This window comes from Dermacentor silvarum, chromosome 1 (assembly GCF_013339745.2).
Source record: "Dermacentor silvarum isolate Dsil-2018 chromosome 1, BIME_Dsil_1.4, whole genome shotgun sequence".
NCBI lineage: Eukaryota > Metazoa > Arthropoda > Arachnida > Ixodida > Ixodidae > Dermacentor > Dermacentor silvarum.
The window spans coordinates 187,069,624-187,093,749 of record NC_051154.1 but is presented as its reverse complement, the minus strand read 5'-3'; the positions used below and the strand labels follow the sequence as shown (position 1 = coordinate 187,093,749).

Genomic DNA, 24,126 nt, shown 5'->3' with positions numbered 1-24,126 from the left:
GATGGCATTCCTGGTCGTGCAATGTAATAATTTTATTAATGTTATTATTATATGACATCTGTATTGCTGGAGGTTTTGACCAATGTTTTAGAAAATGGTGGAAAATGTACAGCAATAACACTATGGCAACATTACAAAAAATAACACTAACAATTTTACCTCAAGATTTTGACCAAACTAAAAAGTAATGTCAATATGATGTTTGACACCATCTGAGAATGGGCATTTTTGTTAAACGAAAGGTCTCCCTTGCCATTCAAGTCCCTTTTAAAGGAGTACTGACAAAAATTACGATTTGCTTTGTTAGGTAGCTGTTGACTCCATAATTATGGTACAAGGTCTCAATTCCATGAGAACGCCACAATTAATTAATCGCAGCCCTTTTTATGCGACCAGTTCGAAACGCACTCAAAGTGCAGTGTGGCTTCGGACGTGAAAAGGGAGATTGAATATTCACATCACCAAAAGCGGTGTCACGTTGATTTGATTGATTCTGGGGTTTTACGTGCCAAAACCAAGCGGTATCACGTGGTATCACAAACAGCTCAAGAGTGTGCTAGTCAGCCCAGTGCTCCGGGGTAATGCCATACAATTAGTTTCACCAAAAACTGCCAAATTGGTCCTTCCAATGGTGTGCTTCTCTTGGAAAACCAGAGGAACCCACTTCCCCTTGAGTATTGAATGGGCTCTGCCTTCGGCAGCACACTCATAGTGTGTGTGTGTGTGTATGCGTCAGTGGTGTCTGGTACTACGACACCAGCACATCACACATCAAGTTCCAGTGAAAAGAAGTTTTCTTTTTTTAGTCTGAAGCAACGCAATTTTTGTTTTCTTCCATCAATCTATCTTTATTAGCGACAGAACAGAAGTGATACATAGGGAAATACTTGCCACATGTTTTGAACTGGCCGCATTAAAAGGTAACACATTTTATTTGTTGTGCCCTCGAGTAATTGAGGCTCCAAAGCACAATTACTTGGTCAGCTAACCAATAGAGAAATAAAACCAGACAAAACTTTTCTGTCGGTACACCTTTAATGGTGGGTATCTATGTCACTGTTACCAACACATAATATAAAACACAGTGCAAAATAAGGCATATACATGGGAAGTATCCCCCATTTTTAATTTTCTTGCCAATTAAAGGGACTGACAACCAATTTTTGTGGTACCCATTTTTTTAGTGTAATGAAAAGCTTATAGGTCAGAGTGTCCAATCATGCGGTGGTAATGCGAAAAACACAATTTTTTTTATCAGAACTTTTCTATCTGCAGTGAGAATGCAGTCGTTCTCTGGAAGCATGCTGAAAACAGTGATAGGTGAGCACGATAGCGATTATACGCCGGCATTGGTGAAAGGCAGACGACAAGTGTGGTCGCAGGTGTGAGAAAGTATTATTTTGTTTATCAAACCGATGTTCCTGCAATTCGTGTTTTCAGAAGTGTTAAATTATTTATGCAATAATAGCTACAGTTTTTGTGGTTTCCTGTACAACAGCTTTTGTCATTAACAAGTCAAGGGCATTCTTTAGCCAAGCCAAGTTCTTTCAATTGAAACAACGCTTTACACATACGTGATATGCAATTCAGCGTGTTGCCATAGCCACGCGTGCGCTTTTGATTTCCGAAGCATGTTGTCTATCGATGACTTTAGCAAGCTCAATGATTTTAGCTCACACGCATGCTCAGAATTCCACGTGTGTAAAACAGCAACCATGTGTGCCGCCACGCATTGAGATGCGAGCGCCGCTTGTTAGCATAGATTTTTTTACTTCGTAATACACACAGAATAAAGCGCAAAAGCCTAATCATATATGAACTGCAGTTTTAAGCAATAAGCATGCGGTACTCAATAACAGCCAACTTTTGTACAGTAATATCACATACTACATCCAAAGTACCAAGGCTTCACCGCCAGTTCGTGCCACTTACTGGTTTTTGAGACTTTCATTGCCACTTTAAAATTAGAATTCCTACTTAATTTGCGAACAGCATGCTGGATTCTACCACTATAAATCATGGTCATTCCATGGCCATCAACGTTTCACAACACATTCTGGCCAGTTGTCAGTCCCTTTAAGACATGTTATCATGAGGCTGTAACTAGAAAAAATGCTTTATTTATACTGGTAACGCCCCACAAAGTTCACTCTTGTACACTTGTACCCAATACAAAATAAATTTTCTCTGTCCTGATATTTTTTCCCCCTTGTCACTTACCATTAATGTGTCCATGGTGTCCACTAGGGTTAATGAAAAACTGCAAAGGCAATAAATAAAACGGTCACAATACAGTACAGTGCAAGGCTCTGAGTGCATGTAGGAAGGTTGACTTACTTTCCCAATGCATCATCTATGTCCCCCCGATTGGCCTCCGTTCCTCGATATCGGCCTTTGCAGCTCAGAGGCATGAGCTCATCAGCTGGGTATGCATTATCCTGGAGAAATTGACCAGCACACAGTTGAAGTGAGCATTCATCTGCATGTGTTCTTTATCCCTGTTCGCACATTGTTCGCGCTGCATTCTATAAATGGGCCCAACTTTTTTGTTTAGGCAAGAGTAAATAGAACACTAACATGTTACAAATTATACTGTCAAGTGACTTGAATCTCATGTGCATTAAAGTTGCTTAGTGTTTGTCAGCTTATTTCACTCTCTTTGAACTTGCCAAAAAAAACCTTGGGAGTTGCAGCTGTTTTTCAAATCCTGCTTCTGTCCTCATTTTATAGAGACCAGAACAGCTGTTATTTCTGAAAGAGCCCACAGCTGACATATGAGTAACCCCTCCTCCTTTCCCACACACGCACACAACAGGCCAATCACTATACAAAAAGTGAAACATACATTTTGCAAAATTCTTCTGGAAAGTCGACTTCTCTGCTACGACTTCTCTGCTACTCTGCTTTATATCGCAGACATTTCTTTCCCAAGCATGGATGACTTGGGCAAAAGATAATTTTTTATTGTATCCAGAATGTGCCTCATTTCCTTTGTCGTGAAGCATTCTTTGCCTCATACCAGGCACTTTGCAGTAGGTAGGTAGATATTCGAAACGTTCAAATAACGAATTGAATAGTCACTACTCGTAAACGCAAATATTTTTCGAATATTTCAAAATGTTAACTGTGCCCAATTAAACATAAATTGGGGCAAACATACCATAAATTTTCACCCGTACGTGCATAGCATAGACATAAAACATAAGAACTTGCATGGTGGAGCAGGCTATGTTGCTTGGGTGGCCACACTTTGCAGTCTATGCAGCAATCATTCGCACACTCTGAAGAGTCATGCGCATGCGAAGACACTGCATGTTTGCTCCGAATGCTTCATTTGCACGTTTTAATAAACAAAGCTTCATAACGTACTATGTAATGACGGAGACTTGCTAATTTTCAGAATACCATTATGTGAACATCGTTTTATATTAATGTGATAAAGGCTATTCATTATTCAAAAACTACTATATTTGATTCACTTCTGGCACTATTTGATTCGTATTTGATTCGGTCTCAAAAATCACTATTTGCACACCACTATGCATCAGTTTGCACAGCAGCGATTACCTTAGAAAAGCGAGCATACGTGTGTACAGTTTTCATTAGGCCAAAACCACAGGGATGGATTGCACAACTAATAGTCAACCTTAATACTCTGTTAAAAGCTCAAATTACTACTCGAAAGATGAATGCCAAAGCAATTGACAAGCATGCTCCACCAGGTCAGCTTAAGAACTTTAGCAATTTCGGATGAATGTGAAATAATACTGTGGACCTTCACAACAGCACATACATATCTGTAAACAAATGTAAAATACTGCAAGAACACCTCAAGAACCAACGGAAAAGCACTGAACTTTAAGGGCAAGACTGACTAGTGAACATCCAATCTTTATGTAACCATCAGAGAGGTCAGAGAGGAACAACTGTGCTGTTGTAATATGGTTTCACCTATACCAGTTACATGTTTTACAACATAGTGTGCATAAGCTGGTCTATTTAAATTGATTCAGCTTAGTTCACAGGCATACAAATAATCAGAAACTTTAACTATGATGCAAGAAAGTACCCAGCCAAGGATCTTAGAATTATAACACATACCATGTAAGCCCGGTAGGCGTGATAAAACATTTCTTTAACTTGTTCCCTGCAAGAAGAGGCAAGAGTAAAAAAAAAAAAAAGGAGAGATTTGAATTGGTTGCAAGGTACACTATTTCCTATCAATGACTACATGCACACGCGCGAAAGCCCAAGTACACATCCCGGTCGTTTATTAGGATGTCGAGCACGTAAAAATTCCGAATTACGCTTGTTTCTTTTTCTATTTTTTTCATTTTAGTATCATATGAATTGCGTTGGTCCTCGAAGCACTATACACTGGGCTTGAGGTTTGAGATGCAAGGAGAACAACACATCAACACTTATGTCAACAAATTATTTGGCAAATGACACGCACAGACATGAACACCGCGAACGTAGCAAGTGAACAACGGGCAAACAACTGCGCTTTAGCAAAACGCGAGACGTCATCAGTAGAGAGACTGACAGGTGCAGGGCTCGATGACCGATTCAAACACATCATATCAGCCAGCAAGGAAGCAGCCGCGCCGAAATTGCAAGGGCTTTAGACCATGCTCTACGGCAATGACGTTAATAGTACGCAAGCAAAAGTTAATATGTGTTAGAGGAACTCACCGCAGTTGGACTCTCTCTTCCGTAGTTACGGCTTCGGTAGTGGTTCCGACGATGCACATCAGTATGCCAGCAATCGCCACTACCGTAATATGAAAAGATGCCATTTGAGGTGAGGAGGGATCGATCTAAAGTGTCTGTTTTTTGACGTTTTGACTAGAGTTATGGTAAGCGTGTGCGCAAAAATTTTAGGATACAATCCATCGTCTCCGATTCCCCTTCGCCCACCAGTTTCCTACTGCATCAATGCAGGGAAGCAAGCAGCAGGCAGCGATCTCACTAGCGATGAATCCCCACCATAGCTCAACGCTTTCTTTTTGCGTGTCTATGCCTCTTTAAAAAATTTTTTAATTCTTAAATTACCCATAAACTAAAAATATAAATGCAAAAATGAAATATAGTCGTAATTATTATGTTGTAAATACACGCCCTAGCTGGGTAACAAATGCAAATCTCAAAGGCCTTGCTTTTACAACCATAAATACGTCATAGACGCCATGTTTAAGGTTATTAGTCAACGTTCTTAGACATTATCAGGCTTCCTGCTATTATTTTTTTTAGTTATAATGGCTACTACACCTCAGTTACAGTGTACCTCAGAGCATAGAGTTTCCTACAAAAATTTTAGTAGGAAACCTTTTGCCTCACGTTTCTCAATGTAGCAAAAACAAATCTCAAAGGCCATGCTCGAAGGTCACAGTTTCACCATATTCACTGTCCCATTTCCTTGGAACGTTGCAGTTTGCGATGGCTGCTTTTCGCAGCTTTGAATACGGGCGGGACATTTCATTGCTTAAAAGCGCACTTCGTTTTGCGGAGCGCATTCTTCAACAGGAGGTAAGTATTCTGTGAATTCGTGGACATCTCTCTAATCTGCTGTAAACTGCGCTGGACTGTTGCGGGCAAGCGTGAGAACCTGCGCGTTAGCGCCAGGTAGGCTGCACCAGTTTGCAGAGTCTAAAAAAAAAAAAAAAAAAAAGCACGTGTCCTGAGTCAAAATTGAAACAGTGGAAAATAGTATAAAGTGTTTCCACTCTCCTTCCCTTCTGTTCTTTTTCGATACCAGTGAACTTAAAGCACACGACGAAATGCCCACGCGCGCGTTACTGTGATTGCCTCCGGAGCCTGCATTGACACGCTGTAGGTGCTGTGGTGACATTTGTTGTGTTTCTAAGCGCTAGGGAACGAGGGCTTTCCGCCAACGTGATGCCAAAGGCCCCACGTTGTTTGCCGCCAATTAAGAATTATTTTTGAAAAATTCATTAATTCTTGTAGAAGCCCCTGATGTTATGAAGTAGTTCATAAGTATGTGTCCTTATTAGCAAATAACATTGGCTCGTCTGTGACTGCAAAGACAGCAGAGGGCTGCTCACCTATGAAGAATCTGCGAACCTCTCACGGTATCCAATTAACATGCCTCAGAGTCTCTACAGCGCGCGTTTAATCTAATCCTAGAAACTGTGGGACTATTCCCCTTTTGATGCACATTTATCCAGTGACATTTTCACCACGAATTCAAGAAGGGACTGCAGGCTCCTCGAGTTCATGATAAAGGCTGACATTTTAGGACTCTTTAAACAGTGTTATTTCATATTATGTTTCTCTCCTTTATTTGTCAAGCCATGATTGTGGAATAAAGGTGTGCTTCACGCACTGAACAAAGCAGACGATAAGTGAAAACAGGCATGCATGCTCTGGGCGATGCTTATGTCACGTACCTTTGTGCAAAATACGGAAATGAATACCTTGACTATGATATTGTGTTTAGACTCTGGCATGATTTAAGGCTTAGGTAACATATTGCTTAGCAGTTTTACTTTACGGACAACAGACATCTTCCTTCCTGGCACCAAAAGTAATCAGTCATAGCTGCAGATGACATATAGTTTTGACTTATTCCTGCAAAAGCAGGGGGCAGGGGGGGGCAACCATGTTAATGAACAAAACCCACTTCAGAATTTAACTTCTATGCATAATTTCACCTCAAACTAGCCAGAGAAGCAGTCTATACTGGGCTTGTTATTGACATAGTATTCCGTACTTCCCATGGATGGTCCCCCTACAATGCATCCAACTGGAGTTTTTTTTATTTCATAGGAAAAATGTAAGTTGGAGTTGATATTGCTCAATTTTTATTTTGCGACCCTCCTGTGACCCTGAAAGGCTTCGGTGTGTTAAAGGACATGTGGGCTGATCATTTTCAGCATGGTTGTTGACGGCATATTGCCTCTCAGGCTAGAGAGCAAAAATCAACCTGTATTCAATTTTCGGTTGTGTTTGGAGCCCCTATTCCAAGCTCCTATCAAGACGACTGCAGCGTGTGCCTTAAAAAAAAAAAAAAAACATATATATATATATATATATATATATATATATATAAAATGAAGAAAAGAGAGTACGATGTACGTTGTATTTGCGCAGTATATTTTGCTAACGTTTCGGCTGGTGGACCAGCTTTCGTCAAAGCTAAACTATATATATGTGTGTGTGTGTGTGTGTGTGTGTGTGTGTATGTGTGTGTGTGTGTGTGTGTGTGTGTGTGTGTGTGTGCAGATTTAACACACTTGTTGGAATCTATGTGAAGAGGAAGGGTGTTGCTAGCTGCGTATGAACCTAGCCTTACAAAAGCTGCCAGCAATTGCTCCATTTGAGTGCTGCTTATCAAGGGCGTTAGTCATGCCTGCCGCAATACATGCGGGGACTAACAGTGAGGACGGAGTTCAAGCAGGATGTGATATGCTGAACACCATCCATGATACTTTCTCTCTTCGAGCCTGCCCAAAAATCTTGCCGTTCACATTCCAGTTATATATCGAGAAGGAATTTTAGTTGAAGCCAGAACACCTCCCTCCTATAAATCCAACCTCCTCGCGGGAACAAACTGTCACTTGCCCTTGTGTGCGGAGTCATTCTATGTTTGAGACCAGTTTTTAACACTTTGTGTTCTGTACCAGATTCAGGGCACTCTAACAGTTAAGGGTTAAAGGGGCCCTGAACCACCCTTCGGGCTTGGTGAAATAACATAGTCCGTGGGTAGCATACACTGCTGTGAACATCTCAGCCAAGTTTTGCTGTCGTAGGCGGTGCGTGGAGCTAGCAAGCGGAGCGCGAAGTTACCTTTCTCTCAAACGCTCTCATTTCAACAGAAGCTATGATCCTCACTCTCTTCTGTGTGCTTTATTACGTAATAAAGCACATTCCAATACGCGGCTACTATTGGTCGCTGCAGTCGGCTACACCGCGGCCGCCGCGGGGTGCCGCCACGAGTCCACTTGCTGTGGGCGACCGCATTTGGCTTACGTTTAGTGCGTTGTAGGCACCAAAATCGGAAGTCGTGGCGTCTATGTTAACATCCAAATTTAAATTTGAACTGCACGCCACGGTGGCATTATGAAGGCGGAGCGTTGTGGCCCCACCACACTCTGCCGTAGCCTTCGCAGTGCAAGGCATTGAAGGAGGAAGGGTAGCACGGCAGAGGCCGTGTTTGATTGCCAATAACTCCGCTTCTGCTGACCGCATTGAAGTACTTTTTGCGGCAAAGTATTTCTGAACTAGCATATTTTCACTTCAAATGTCTTTCTCCACTTCGATAAAAAGTGGTTCAGGGCCCCTTTAATGTCACTGAGAGCTGGGCAGTGCACACACGACAATGATGCGCTAAGTCCGGTCTTGTACTGCCAAGCTGGAGTTTGTACTGACAGCAGAGGCGGGCAGCTTCAGTTCTGCATAGTCTTTTAGTCACACGGTGTGGTGAGGAGCACAATCAATGAAAGTAGCTTAAGTAGGTTTTCTTCGTTGGGCTTAATGCCAACGCTGTGCACGCAACACTGTTAGCAGCCTCATTGTTTGCTAAGCCGATGTGTGAGGGTAGCCAGTGAAAAACAATGCTAAAACCCATGATGTGTAACTCTTTAACAGTACGTAAGATGCACTTAATACACTTGTCTAGGGGCAACAGACATTGTAGTATAATTGCAGCAGGGCAGCCTTGCTGTCTGAAAAGAGAACAGGCTGCGGCTGGTACGACTTCAGTTTCTGTAAGACTGCTTCAGTGGCTACACTTTCGCATGCTGTAGAGGACACGACGTGGTCCAGTCTGGCAGCCAATGACACCTTGAGAACAGGAGTGACATAAGCTGCTGCACAAGCTCCATTGTCTTTTTTGACAGAACCATCCATGTATCATCATCATCATCATCAGCCTAAATTTATGTCCACTGCAGGACAAAGGCCCATCACTGTGATCTCCAATTACCCTTGTCTTGCACTAGCTGATTCAAACTTGCACCTGCAAATTTCCGAACTTCATCACCCCACCTAGTTTTCTGCCATCCTTGACTGCGCTTCCCGTCTCTTGGTATCTATTCTGTAACTCTAATGGTCCACCGGCTACCCATCCTACGCATTACATGGCCTGCCCAGCTCCATTTTTTCCGCTTAATGTCAACTAGAATATCGGTTATGCCTGTTCTCTGATCCACACCACTCTCTTCCCGTCTCTTAATGTTAGGCCTAACATTTTTCCTTCCATCGCTCTTTGGGCGGTCCTTAACTTGTTCTTGAGTTTCATTGTTAACCTCCAAGTTTCTGCCCCATATGTTAGAACCGATAGAATGCAATGATTGTACACTTTTCTTTTCAATGACAGTGGTAAGCTTCCAGTCAGGATTTGGCAATGCCTACCGTATGCACTCCAACCCAATTTTATTCTTCTGTAAATTTCTTTCTCATGATCAGGGTCCCCTGTGAGTAATTGACCTAGATAAACGTACTCCTTTACAGACTAGAGGCTGACTGGCGATCCTGAATTCTTGTTCCCTTGCCAGGCTATTGAACATTATCTTTGTCTTCTGCATATTCATCTTCAACCCCACTCTTACACTTTCTCGGTTAAGGTCCTGAATCATTTGCTGTAATTCGTCCCAGTTGTTACTGTATAGGACAATGTCATCTGCAAACTGAAGGTATAATGTATAAATGTAGGTAACTCATACATTCTGTCAATGTGTTCTAGCACCAAATACCTTGCTTCTGCCACAGCTTTAAGGCGCTTAGTACAAACATTGGGAATACTTAACTGAAATTCCACACTCTCGTACGACCATGGTTTTTCTAAGTGTTTTAGTTTTCAGGGAAATTGCATGTCAAGTAGGCGAAGTGTGTTGAGGGTCACATTCAGTCCATCTGTGAAGTCTCTGGAGAGTCTCTGGAGAAGAGCTCTACCTGAATCAGTGGGTTGAAATGCAAGAAGGCAGAGAGAGGATCCTTGTTGCTGGTACATCAAGAGCAGCCGATTGTATTGGGACTTGGACGGCAATATTAAAGGCAAATGGAAAAGCTTGCGGTTCACCGCAAGTGCAAAACATAACTTCAACATCGAAGAAGGGTGTCTTCCTCAATGTGGGAGATGGACACCGTCCATTCTTCAAACTGCATTAAGGTACGGTTCGAGGGAAAGACAGTGGTACCTAGAGCACGTCGCCACTACATTCTGGAGTCAAGTACAACGCCAAGAAATCATGCATGATTGGACTGTTGAATCAATGTGTGGTACAGATCATCCTCGGGGCTCTTTGCTGCAACCCAAGAAACAACACAAAATGGGACTTGTCTGCTGAGTTAGTTAAATATACTGCTCGTGCAGACACAACGGTCCATTGAGCCATTACTGCCAGGTGCTTGTGTCGGTATCCAGATAGCCAAAGGCATAAATCATCTGGATATATTGATACATGTACTCTCTTACATGCACCCTTCTGGGTATCTCGTAACCCATCCATGGCAACGTTAAATAGCATGGGCGACAATACACTTCCCTGAGGTACGCTTAGCGAGATTTCTGTCATGGTACTCATCGCTGCCGCTAATTTCACCAGCATCTGCTGGTTATTTATTAGTATATTTATAAAACTTAAAATGTGACCTGTGACACCACGTCCATTAGCTGACCAATTATTGAAACCCGGAGAACGCTGTTATAGGTCTTTGATAAATCAAGAAACATGGCTAGTATGGAAAATCCGTAAGCATGTTGATGTTTGATGTGGCTTACCAAATCAAGGATGTCATCTTGAGCACTCAGACGCTGCTGCAAACCAGACATACATGATGGAAAAAGCTTATAATGTTTCAGTCACCATGTCAGTCTGACGCACGCAAGCTTTTTCATCAGTTTCACCATGCAGGAAGTAAGGGAAACCTGTCGATATGATGCCAAGGCTGCTCTCTTCTTTTTGGGCTTAAGTAGTAATGGCACAACTATAGCCAACTTCCACGATGATGGTAGATCTCCAGTTACCCAGATATGATTAAAGAATGTTAGATGTTTCTTCCATTCATCAGGCAGGTTAGCGATCATCTGATTAGTGATGCCATCAGGTGCCAGAGCACAGCGTCAATGCAGGGAGTCTGTGGCTATGTGAAGTTGTCCAAATGTGAAGGAGGTGCCCATAGTAGATTGCGCAGTGGGCAAGATGCATATAGGCATCACTGTGGCCTTTCCACACTCATGGGTGTTTGCAAAACCCTCAGCCAGTGAAAACAAGATCTTGTCTTTCAGCAGGAAAAGTGCACCAAAAGGCTTTAGTGGCCTAGATGGGCTGCCTGGAACATTGAACACAATCCATATTCTAGTCGGTGGTGTAAACATACTTAATTTTGTAAAAAAAGCCAACCATTATGTCCTGACCTCGCTGACCATTGTGTCCTTCTCTCAGGTGTTGTGTATTAAATCCTATACAGCTAACAGCAATGCGTGGAGCTGTGTTTACTTTTGTCCTATGCAGTGTGCAACCTCATTCAATGTTTATGGTTATCTACCGCAAAGGTCACAACTTTAATATTATGCATTTTTTGTTTATGCACTACTTCACTCATGAGCTATGCCAAATGCAAACACTAAATCAGGTGGATGCACAGTGTGAGACATCTATGCAGCAGTATCACAAGAACAAATGGGATGTATAATGCTTGCCGAGGGAAGAATAGGGATGACAGGTGCACCCACAAAGAAGTATAACACATACCTAGCTACATTTAAGGATTCTATACCTCCTGTGTCACTGTGGCACATACCCATTCTGGAGGACTGGGCAAGAATAGGCACACACCAAGTGGCACGTACTGAGCTAAACCGAAGAAAAGTAAATAAAAGAACTTGTTGAATATAATGGCGCTGTTCTATTAAGAGGTTGATGTGCTTTAGAGATACCTGTGAGCCGGCATATATATTCAGGTTTGATGTAGTTTATTTATTTTCCCTAGAACGGAGGTGCGCTTACTGGTACTACTTAGTCAATCAGCATACAGGGGTCATATAAGCCCGTTTCTTGGTACTTGCATTCGGTGCACATATAACCTTCTTGTACATATCCACAAATATATCTGCCGACATAGCGACTGACTTAGTAGCAGCAGCAGCCGCATCAAACCTGGGAGAGTGAGCAAAGAAAGTGCTCTAATAAACAGTGAACTTTGTCTGTGTGGTGCTCACTTGTACTATTGTGCCCTTTTTAAGTGTGTGGTCTTTGTAATATTGTGGGAAGGCGGAGGAATGGAGCTTCAGCTCAGCTGTTGGCAATTTAGGTAGCTTGCTTAGCAGCCTTTAGGTTACAGCTTTTGGATGAAAATGTCTTTGTGGGGTTCAAGGTGCAGCTTTTGCATTCATAAACTGTCACAGTGTGCACTAGTATCTATCATCTTTGATAGAGCGGTGCACACAGTATGAGACAAAGAACAAGGATGTTACACCTCTGCACTCAGAACTCAAGTTTATTTGAAATTGCACACCTACATTATACAAGCTAAACACCTATGGGACAGAATGATTCTAGTTATTGTACAAAACACAAGTAACAAACAACCAATGCATTTAAGCATGTTTATTTATTTACATATTCCTCACGAGCTCCTATTTGTAGTGTTGTGTAAGTGGGGACAGTACATTGATATAGAGCACATAACAACCAACAAACAAAATAAGGACTAAATGCAATAACAAGAGCACTCTTTAGGTATTATGCAACTTGTCATTATGTAAGAAAAAGTTATAAAACAGTTAAAATGAGATATCACTATGAAGTGAGCTTGGCTGGGCTCTTAGGCCAGCAAAAATGGCATAACGCGTGCTCACACACGGCACTCTTGTTATATGAAACATTTTGTTTACTCTTCTGGTGTGTTTATCTTTACTGGCCAATCACGAGGCAGTTGTATCAATGCATCAGCTTTTACTATATATTTGAATGGATGGTGCACTAGCAAAATGCTATTGAGTCAGCTCAGAGAAAAAGTGCACCATACCATTTATTTATCGTATGCATGCTGCTAGACATAGCATCGATGGTTCATGCATGTGGATAAACCAAGGGTGACATTATCTTTTGTTTCTTCAGCAAGGAACCTTCCTTCCTGAAATTCACTGATTTATTTACTATGTCAGGCTGCTGCCATGAAGGTTGCCACTGTTTTGGGTATAGTGTGTATTCTCAGCAACTTTGAAAGAATCAACATGACGAAAGATGTATACCTTTCTTTCTGCAGGATGCAAGCCAGTCTTTGTTTTCATCTGACCACAGGCACTCAAGAACGGCAGCAGTGACTGTGTCAAATAAGATACAAAATGCCGGCAGTGCTGGACTTGAATCAGCTGTTACCAATTCAAGGCTGCATACTGCAATTTTTGTAAATGTGCTTCTGTAAGTGGAATTGGGGCCTGTGTACATGGTGTTGGTTTGTTCTGGAAAGTCGCCATCAGTTTAGTCATTTGAGCTGAAAATTTGTAGGTTTTGTAGATGCACTCTTGTTATTGTGTGTTGACTGTCTTGCACGTCAAGAAAGGAATGCATCATCCTTGCTTTTGACATGCGCTTGTTTACATAAATGCAGTCTTAATGCAGTTGAACTCTTGCAGCGTTTCCTGTAGCACATGAAGAACAGTTTAAAAAAAATATTTACTGTTTATAGCTAGCAGTTGTAGGCAAGGGGTGAAGGGTCTGTATCAGCCAGCCTACAGTGCCATGCCCCTGATTGGTATAATGTGCCAGCATTTAACATTAATTTGCTGCAGGCGGCTGCTATCACTGCACCATCTCTTGCACATTAGACACAACATTTTGTTGTGTCTTCCATATGTTTGTTGTGGCCTTCCATATGAGAACTTTTCAAATGGTAAAGTTTCGGCCTTGCTGGTATGACACTTTTGTAGGTTATCGTGCCAAACCACATAGACAGGCTGCAATGACTCAACAGTGACAGTAACATGGGTGAGAGTAACACGGAGCTGTGTCCTTCCTGTCCCTATGGTTTTGCGCTATAAACCTACTAACCGGTCAAAAGCTTGCGGGACCAAACCACCTTAACCACTCCCTGGATTTGATCAACCAACTCAATATTTTCTTGTTGCTTCACGTATCTTTACCAGGATCCTGATTTCGACTGCGTATTTAGATATGTACACCATCCAAGCCAACGCTTTACAGAGTGTAATGGTCATATATTAAAAAAAAAAAAAAAATCTAGCTAAAGAATGCGAAACTGGTAGCTGCTCACAAGAAGAACCTTTAGCTGGACTATTTGGTTCATGTTAATGAGTTGCTAGACTTCAATGCAAAAGCACATGACCATGAAAATACATGCACTAACAGGACAGGTGCTGCTAACACGGGCTTATTTGAAAGCAAGAGAGCAAACATATATTCACATTTGTACACAAGCACTACATGCTGATAATTCATTTTCATTGCACTGCAATTTATTTATTTAGTTATTTATTTTTCTTGGGGCATAGAGCATTACAGAGAGGAGTGGGAAATTATTTTTAAAAAATGTTATATATAAACACTTATATACACACACACATATATCACATCATGTATGACATTGCATATCATATATCACACATATATACATCTGCAATCAGGTTAATTAACTTCTTCGGGTGCTATGTGCACAATTGTGCATGCCATGAAAACACATCAAAAGCAATTTCACTGAAAGAAATACTGATATTTAAAATGTGGCATATGCATTTTGAAACACTTCTGATTGGACCCATGCTGCAAGTTTGACTAATGTCTGTAAAGTGTCTTCATAAAATGAGTTGAAAGGTAGACGTTTGGGTGTCTGCTCTCAGTGTCAGTATCTTGTCATGTAGCAAGATCATGTCATTGATTGTTTTTCACAATACTTTAGATTGAACATAGTTTTCAAGGGGCCAGGTAAGTGCTTTCCAAGTATGCTAGACATGAGACAGTTTACATTGTCATCTCTGACATCCAGGTAAAGAATTCGTGCACGGAGTCCACGTTCTGTAACCTTGACAAAATTCCACCGAAGGACAGAGAATTTCTCAAACCAATCTGCAGCTGTGCATATTTTATGATTCTGAAGATACAAGAGATGTGGTAAAAATAAATTTTCAGTGAACACAATTAATTGGTGTCTGAAGGGGTTAAAGGTAATTCCAGATGGCAATCTTGAAGGCTGCAATGTTGGTTTCTGAAGTGACAGGAGGGGAGGGGCAGGGGGGGGGGGAGAGGCAGTTCCAGTCAAGGCTAGTTTTGGGGATGAAGGTTAGCATAAATACAGATTAGTAAGACTGTTTGCCATGTCTAATTTATGCTGGTGGTTGAAATGTATGATGGCTGGAGAAAAAGGGAAGTGCTGAGGACAGGATTGAAGTGATATATTTTATGAAACAGGCAAAGGTGTGAGGCTTGACGATATTGGCTGGGTTCATGGAACATATAAATAAATAAATAGTTGTTAGCAGCACCTGTCCCATTTATCTGTTTATTTCTTTGTGGTCATTTACTTCTACACTGAAACCTAGTAATTGATTATTTAGTCATAAATGCATCTTCTGAACATTACACTTTGTCATTGGTGTTGTTTCAGCCGTGCAACATTGCTAATTGTCAACTGTCTTGTATGTTAAACTTTTTATCTTGGCTGGTGTCTTTTTATTACAGAAGCCTTAGAAGTCCCTTCCGTGTTCTCCCCTTTCTTGTCGACTTCATGAAATTGTGCCGAGCACCATGATTGCTTATGTTTTCTTGACTAAACGTACTACCAGCATAAATTGAAACACAAACAAGAACTAACTGGTCAGAACTTTTGTTATGTGTAATTACATGGAAGCTTCAATGTGTGATCGCTCTGTAGCTGGTTTTTAAGCATGGAGTAGTCCCAAGTGTATGCTTTGACGTCTGTATTAAGTCACTGTTACAAATACTGGTGAACATAGAAATGAAACAGAGCATTAGAGTACTTTCAGAATTGTTTGCATTTGAATTTTTGCTGGTAGTGCATACACACAGAATTGTAAGGAGCATATCTAAGTTGTATTTCAAGGTGATCAAATTATTTGCTATGATGAGAGGACAGATGTCAGTAAAATAGTGAGCAGTTAAAGCTTTCTGCCTTTGAACGGCTCTATGTGCATTTGTTTTGATCATGTCAATCCTAATCTTGATTTTGTTTAGGGGTCTTTGGGGGAGGCGTCAAAATAAACTGTGCAAAGAACTCAAAGCTAAGGTCCAGTGGAAGTGAATGTGAAGGAGTATGCAAAAAATTGAGTGCATCATATAATTCAGTGGCATGGGGAACCACTTTAAAGGGGACACTAAAACACTGTTCGAACATGGTAAGAAAACGTTCCCGCTCTGTAGACAATGCTGCCGTGAATATGCCAGCCGAAAATGCGGCATGCAGCAGGGAGCCTGCAGTCTTGCCCAGTAAATTGGTTGCTCTCTCCTGCAGCTTTCGTGGTCCTCACTCCTTTTCCGCCATAAATTACGTGAATGATAACCCATGGATGCCAGCCATTTCACATCTATGGATTAATTCATGACTATTAATTACGAACAAAAGCTTGTCCACGCATGCCCGCACTTCCAGATCTTCTAGAACACAGGGAAGTGGGAGTTGTTAATGTCTCTTGCCCATCCTGTCACCTCTCCTTTGTTGCTCTCAGGCACCTTCATCGGATGCCAACCTTGAAAGGTTACCATAAGTGCACCACAAAGAGGAGAAAAAAAAAAGCAGCACAGCCCTGGCTGAGCGGAACTGATGAGTTGAGGGGGAATGCGGAAGTAAACATTTTGTTGATTGTATCGTCCACATTAGGTCCTTTTTAGAAAAACTGTCTTTGGGAATATATAACTGAAAGCCATTGCACTCACTCCAGCGTGTTTCTCAGGTTTGAAGAAATGTGTTTCAGTGCTGGTTTAAGCAGTATGAATTGTTTTCTGTATGACTTCGTCAGTCTCCAGCATTCTGGGTTTTCCACACACCACGTCTCTATATTTTGTGTTAATGCTTGTTAAAAAAAGTGGTAACCAGGTGTTATAGATGATGAAATTTCTCTATGATGTGCATTAGTTCATTTGTGTATACAAATAATGAATTATATGATTTCCTGAAAGTATTTGTTTTTCTTGCTTGCATTGTGCATTTTTTTTTTTTTTTTCATTAAAAAGATAAATTTCTTCTCTACTTTTATGGTTCCTGGGGAAGGGGGACATCGAGCCTGACATGTCCTCTCCAGCATAACATATATGTCACCTCTATTGTAAGCCTTGTCACCCTCCACAGTTTATCGTCAGTAAAATGGGCTTTGCACAACATGTCAATGGATTCAAATTCTACCCCAACCTGCTACACTTTATTGTCGGAGCTTGTATGTACACCCGGCGACAAAATATTACGATGTATGAAATGTGAGAAAAATCTGAATATCTCCGCAGCCTGTAGCAGTAGCCAGTAAAACTGTATACGACTATGTTAGCATATTCTAGTCGAAGCCCGAAATGCAAATACCAGGCTGTGTTGTGAGGCTGCGGAGATATTCAGCTTTTTCTCAGATTTCATGCCCCGTAATATTTTGTCGCCGGGTGTACATATGAAAGCGTGTGGGATTTACCTTTGCTTCATTAACTTCAGTGCATATCTGACTTCAATTCAGCATTGTGCTTGCACACTATAATGTAGCTATCAAGTCATAGTGTGTTCAGAATTGGCTTTGGCTTCGCATGTTCTGAAACAGTTTACAGTGAGAAATTGGTGCATGTACTTTCTTTATATTTTGCCATGACTGTTTAACCATGTGCTTTAGCTTAGTACTATAATATTTCTACTGTTTTGAAAAAATGCATCTTTTGGATCTTTTGCATGCAGAACTTGCATAAAAAGTATTTAATGTATTATGTTTTTGAAAACTTTGTAAAGCACTTCATCATTTATGTTTCACTGTGAAAAACTCAAAACTGTTGTTCTTAGGGCCAATGACTGTATAGGAGAGGCTGAACTGGAGTATTTTGAGTCTGTGCTCGATGACTTCCCACGTATTGGATGGCACTTCTTTTCGGAACTTGTGTCAGCATGTGGCTGGAGAGAGTACTTTATTCAGGTAATTAGAGCAGGTGCACTCTTATGCATCTTCAGTCTCTTTCATACTTCTGGTTTAAGTTGAGGTGACAGTTTTTAAATAAAAAGGATTGTCATGCTCTGTCATGGAATATGTTGCTTTGGGCAAACTATCTCATGCTGCAAGGAAGGCTGACTTAAATGGGCTACATTAGGCTAAGCAGCTGATTCTAATTTAGTTACTTTCACTCCTTAATTTGCCACGAGGTGGCATCCAGTGCAGTAACATGGGTACTGCAGCATATTTAACCCCACAAAGCTCAACATATTGATTTTGCAACGCCAAGTTTCATACTTCAAAATTCTGATTTAAGTGTGGGAAACTGCACAGGGCCCACAGTAACATTTTTGATATGCGGAAGGGACTCATCAGTTGCGAGTTCAAGCAAACCCTTTTGTGAGTTCAGCAAACCATTTACGAATTAATTACTATACTAATAAATTTCTTGTGTAAGTAACATTAAAATTTTTTTTTCCTGTATAGGTGTACTCACTGTGGCCAGAAATAAAGATTAACACGTTCTCATTTTCCTTGATGTGGAATGGTGTTTGGGTTTTGTGGGGTTAAATGTGTGCCAATTGAGGAACCTTGCTTGAGTAATGGAATATTAAATTAAACCAATCGGAGCTTTGATGTGAGGCGCTGCTTTGCTGTGTGTCTAAGCTCATGTGCATGAGCTCCTTTTTGGTTTAGTTTCAACCAACATGTGCATACTGGACTTTTCATTGGGCTGTCAATAGTTGAGCAGTCGCCTTTCAATTTGTTGGCTGTTCATCAACCTTTCCAGCACCTCCCTTCTCCATCTTCTTGTATGCTGACAAAATTGAACCTGATTGTGCCACTATAAAAGTTTATAGATTCCTCAACATTAGTGCTGTTTTTTTTATAATAATTTTTTTGCTACTGTGTTTGCATTTGTTGCAGAATCTGAAAACACTTTCTCCAAGAATTAGGCATAGAGTGCTTGAAGCAGTCCATGACATTTCTAAGACCTTGCCTTACATTTGGAGCTGCACAGTGTCTGCATTAACATGGTCATTGTGTATTTCACCTATAAAGGGTATGCATTGTTTCTACGTCTTTGTTTAAGAAATCGATAAGGTTATTCAGCCAATGTCACAAACATTCAGATCTTTAAAGTGCATGTTTTATACACCTAAAGTAGTGTGTGACTATGAACAAGATTCACTTTTGATTACATATCCAGAGACTTTACCAACAAAGCAATCTTTTCTGTTCTATATGTGGTGCCGTAATGATAGCCTGTGGACTTCCTTAAAACCTTGCTTCCCGGGCATTGGATGACGCTTGGTCGATTCTTAACATTGAGCTTCCTACTAAAATTACTAGAGGGAACCCTGGCACTGCGACTGTTCAGCTACCATGGGAAATGATGATTAGCACATGGATTTGTCTGATCTTTGTGCTTGTGGCTTCAGACGTTCCTTGTGACGTGGCCTATTACGCTTTATCTTTCTAAATTTCCAAGCGCAAATAGTTTACTAAATACAGCAAGCCAATTAGTCACTGCCCACATGCGTAATCATTGCAAATAGTTGCATTTTTAATGCAATATTTTATTGAAAGTGATCAATTTGTAAAGACTCAAAGCCGTTTTCAGCCAGAAGGATGAAGTTTAGGCAAATTCATGTAATGGCCAATTATTCCCATGCTGGCTGAACCACCATACTTGCACTTTCCATAGACACTAGCGCCAGAGTTCCATTGAGAAATTTTTGAAGGTAACTATGGTTCCTATGGTGTAAAAAGAAGGCAACCAGATCAGTTCAGCAGAGACCTTGGACCTTCTGCTTGTGTTTCTCCATGTCTGTGGACTTTTGGACATGTAGTGACAGAACTTTGTCCCTGCACCTGTTGCAACACCAGTCTCTTCACGCTCCACTCTGCACACGTTTATAACCATAGAGCACCTAAACAGGGCACTTTGCTGGGCCTGGTACCTGTCACTCTGAGGAGATGCAGAATCTGCAGGGCACATCTAATGGACGCTCCTCATGCACTGTCTCTCCTTTAGTGAACAAGGTACAAATTTAGTAGGAAAACATGCAAGCCATGCTAGGTATATTTCTAGAAAAGACACAAATGAGTAATAGGAGCTAAACGGGTTTGCTGTGCAGGAACACACAAACAGTTTTCAGAATAAAATTTTGAAATGTTTGATAAAAGTGACTATGTACTGAGCTAAGACATCAATGTGCATAAGTGCAACTGTCTGTCTTCCCATAGCCCATGATCTTTACAATGCTCTGCCTGAAATTGAGGAAGCAGAGCTTGAGCTTTATTCTGAAGATGACGATGCTGGGGGCTTGCCTGCTGTACTTGTGTCTCAGTTTTGTGATATATCTGTTGTTGTTTTTTCCTTAGATAATTCAGTTTTAGTTTATTATTCATTCAACATACAGCGAGTGGATTACAGGTAATGTACAGACGAGGGTCCCAAAGTCAGAGACTGCAATGAGACCCTCGCTTAATAATAAAAATGTGGAAACATACGAAAAAAAGCTGCAAACAACAAGAACATTAGAAGCAAAAACTTAAAAAAAAAAAAAACGAGCAAGGACAAGCACAATCGCATGATATTTAGAATCTGGGGTTTTGTGTGCCAAAGCCATGATCTGATTATGAGGCATGCTGTAGTGGGGAATTCCGGATTTATTTGGACCACCTGGGGTTCTTTAATGTCCACTCAATTCACGGTAGGCAGCCGCGGCCGGGATTTGATCCTACGACCTCGTGCTTAGCAGCGTAATGCCAAAGCCATCGCATGATATACATCGTAACAAAAGTGCAACAAATGAAGTCAAATACAATGCTATAGTTACATAAAAAAAAAGATTAACACAATACATACAAATACCACACTGTACTAATGCTTCAGCTTGACTTTAGATGCATAAAAGGAAGATGAAGTTTTGAGAGAAATTGGTAAACCATTCTATAGTTTTACAGCTCGAAATGTGTCAATTTTCCATAATTGGAGTCAACTTTTGTAGGCAGCAGGAAATGGGAGTTACATGCAAACACACTGTTCATTTTTAATTAGAATTTTATAATCAATGGATTTGTGTTAAAGCTGTTAAGTAACTAATTTATTGAACACAATTGTGAAATGATAGCTGAACAAGTTTGTCTCAATAATGATGCTGTTTTCACAGTAATGAACTAGTATTTGAGCAAGCAGACAATTATACAAATATTGATTCATGTATTTAAGTTGTAAGGCATGGGTTACAAAACATTGTAAAAGTTAAAAATGCAATTAGTCATCCTTTGTTCGATCTTCAGTGAAGCTGTCTGGCTCATAATTGTGGAAACTTGAACGACTGACCCAAATATGTTCTGTTGCCGTCAAACTTAACGTGAACATTGGCAGTATATTTTGAACAGTCTTGTTTAATATATCCAGACTATTGAGCATACATCTATGGTTAAAAAAGGAAATTGAAATGTTTGCAAGGCAGTGGTACTATAATGTTGTAGCACCATCTGCACAAAAAACATAAATGCCCTCAAGGCACGTTCAGGGTCTGACAGCAGATACTTTTGCCTTATAGTTTCCGGTGCTTCAGAGCCACCACGTTTGTCTTTACCTTTTTTGTATAAGTGGCTTTTGCATTTTAAAGGTCCTTCCTTGCATGTTGGTACTTATGCCTGTGGTGTTTTCTTAGTGTTCTGTTTTTAGTCAGTTTATTGTTAACATATTGTTTTGTTTTTACAGGAATTAGCACCAGCCAAGATGAAGTACTTTCTGCTCTTTCCAATCTACAGGCATTGCCTTCATCAAATGAAGCTTCACCAACAGGAGAATGCCTTCTTGAAGACAGTGTTCAATTCCTTGTACAACTGTCAGGGAATTGCAGCTCGTCTGATATGAAAATGATGGATTGGGCTTTGTCACTTGTTAACGTCATCCTTGATTTTTTGCAAAGCGTCTTTGAACCAACAGAGTTCAGCCTTTTGAACCCTAATCTCTGGCTTACAAACTTTGTCAACACAGAAGAAAAGGCAGAACATGATTTCTACTTAACTTCGCTGTGCTGCTTCCGTGTATTAAATGACCTTGCATGGCCAGATGTTTGCCAGCTACTGAGCCATGCTGATTGCTTGCTTTTTGCGGAAGTTAAAAAGGCCCTTGTGGTCTTTGGAGAGATGTTGGCTCAAGAACAGAGCATTAGGCATTCTCTTTGTCTGACCCATGATTTTTGTGCTTCTAGTTTGATTGATGGAAATGAAAGGAACGCTTCATTTAAAGTTTGGGCGCATGAAGACCTGTGGCACTTGATCAGAAAGATGCAGTGCTTTCTCAACTCACTTGAAACTGTGAAGAAACATTGTGGAGCACAGAGCCCTCTTCTAGCTGGTTTGAAGGATTTTGTCAAGAAGTGGGATCATGAAGGAGTTGACTTAACTGTTTATGGTAAAGAGACTCAAATTAGTGCCATTGAAAGCATTCTCAAGGAAGGAACTATTCCACCTACTCCAGGTAAGTTTTCATGCATTTCTTTCTTTCTCACTAGGGGCAGAGGTCAAACTCTAAATTTAGCTCATTTGTGAATTAAGGCCTCGTGCATTCACTAACTCGTAATGTGATGTGTAGTTTGTATTTGTAAGCCTCACAACAATTTTTATTGCGATAGCAATTATATGGACACTTCAAGTGGATTTCTGCCGTCGCCGTGAGGTTACGTATAAAGTCCAAGGGCAATAAAATCGTTGCCGCGTGCCGTGTGTGCTAGTGAAAGCGCGCGGGGGATGCGCGCTATCACGGAGAGCGAACTCACGGCAGCGAGCAAACGCGACTTCCGTCACGCAAAGGCCATGGGGGTATGGGAGGGAGGGAGGGGGTTTGACGTTGTGCTGCAGCACCAAATTCGTGCCTTGCAACCGGGCGCAAGGGGAACTGGCCACTCAATCTCCCATGCGAAAGGAGGAGAACGGGAAGGCAGGGAGGGGGGGGGGGCAGCTTCTACTCTGCCAACAACTGCGCTTTGCGCCGGTGCGGCCCGCCGCGTGCACCATATCTTGAAAGCGATCTCCACACGGTTCTGACCTTTGTATGTGCTGTGCATTCGGCCACTCAGTTTCCGTTGAAGCGATAGACCGTACGAACCTTCGCTCGCTGCAGCGGCTGCACTTGCTAGCAGCGGCTGCACTTGCTAGCAGCGTTTTGACAGTGGCTGTCTGCGGTCATCGAGTGTGATCTATTCATGTTTGCTTGTGCGCGCTCACACCATGCTTGTTAATTCAGTTAGTAAATGAATGTGTCCAAGTTTATGCAGCCGATAAAACTACTATCCCTACTCCGAATAGGTCTCTACTAATTTACTATTGCAATTGATGCTTCACCTTTAGGGCGAAACTGATACGTTTTTTTTTTTTTTAAACAGATCCTGTGGCATATTTTCTATGTAAAGGGCTTTTTTTTTTTTTCTAAAAACAGTGCCATCATATTTTCACCTGCATCAATGGCAGCATCTCTTAAAGGTTGATGTCATGTTGACTTGGCTGAAAACAAGGATAAAAAATGTTCCAAGAAAAGCAGATGCATATCTAGTAATTTTGAAATACTGCATATCTGTAGATGACTCGTACAGATACACCACCTGCAGAGGAAGCTGACACACTTGCCTAGTGCCTGGTTAAACAACAGATTGATAAAGTAGGGTGTTGGTTAATTAAAATGTGATCAATTGCCAGTCTCTCATCAGTTAATTAATGAAGTTGGCATATTTCCATACACATCCAAATGACAACAAAACATGCAATGTAGTGCATTAGTTACTTGAAATACACGACCGTGTCTCATGGCCTTTTCTTTATCGGAGGTTCTCATGGAGAAAACATGTCTCAGCCAAGGTGCTAACATTTTGCAAAATATTTTGTGTTTAATCCTGCTCTCGTGGTTCACAATGTGTGGTTTGTTCTTGGACTGCATTTTGTCATCTTGGTATTTCATTGTTCACAGGCAGCTAGCTATCTTGGTTTTA

General features: G+C 41.1%; 2 protein-coding genes across 3 annotated transcripts in view; one reads left to right on the top strand and one right to left on the bottom strand.

Moving 5' to 3' along the window:
- Positions 1 to 4,953, bottom strand: part of LOC119436524 (ER degradation-enhancing alpha-mannosidase-like protein 3) — a 118,470-nt gene extending 113,517 nt beyond the window's left edge. Inside the window, exons 1-4 of the mRNA XM_037703393.2 lie at positions 4,696 to 4,953; positions 4,102 to 4,147; positions 2,338 to 2,438; positions 2,221 to 2,260 (exon numbers count right to left, since the gene is read on the bottom strand). Coding sequence (XP_037559321.1) covers positions 2,221 to 2,260; positions 2,338 to 2,438; positions 4,102 to 4,147; positions 4,696 to 4,799 — 291 coding nt within the window. The 5' untranslated portion in view covers positions 4,800 to 4,953. The remainder of the gene's footprint in view (positions 1 to 2,220; positions 2,261 to 2,337; positions 2,439 to 4,101; positions 4,148 to 4,695) is intronic.
- A 312-nt stretch (positions 4,954 to 5,265) lies between these two features.
- Positions 5,266 to 24,126, top strand: part of LOC119436523 (uncharacterized) — a 73,283-nt gene continuing 54,422 nt past the window's right edge. Inside the window, exons 1-5 of one of the 2 annotated variants that reach the window (XM_049658368.1) lie at positions 5,266 to 5,385; positions 13,234 to 13,388; positions 17,971 to 18,100; positions 19,043 to 19,178; positions 21,858 to 22,622. In XM_049658368.1, coding sequence (XP_049514325.1) covers positions 22,010 to 22,622 — 613 coding nt within the window. In that variant the 5' untranslated portion in view covers positions 5,266 to 5,385; positions 13,234 to 13,388; positions 17,971 to 18,100; positions 19,043 to 19,178; positions 21,858 to 22,009. The other variant, XM_037703391.2, reaches the window with a different exon arrangement.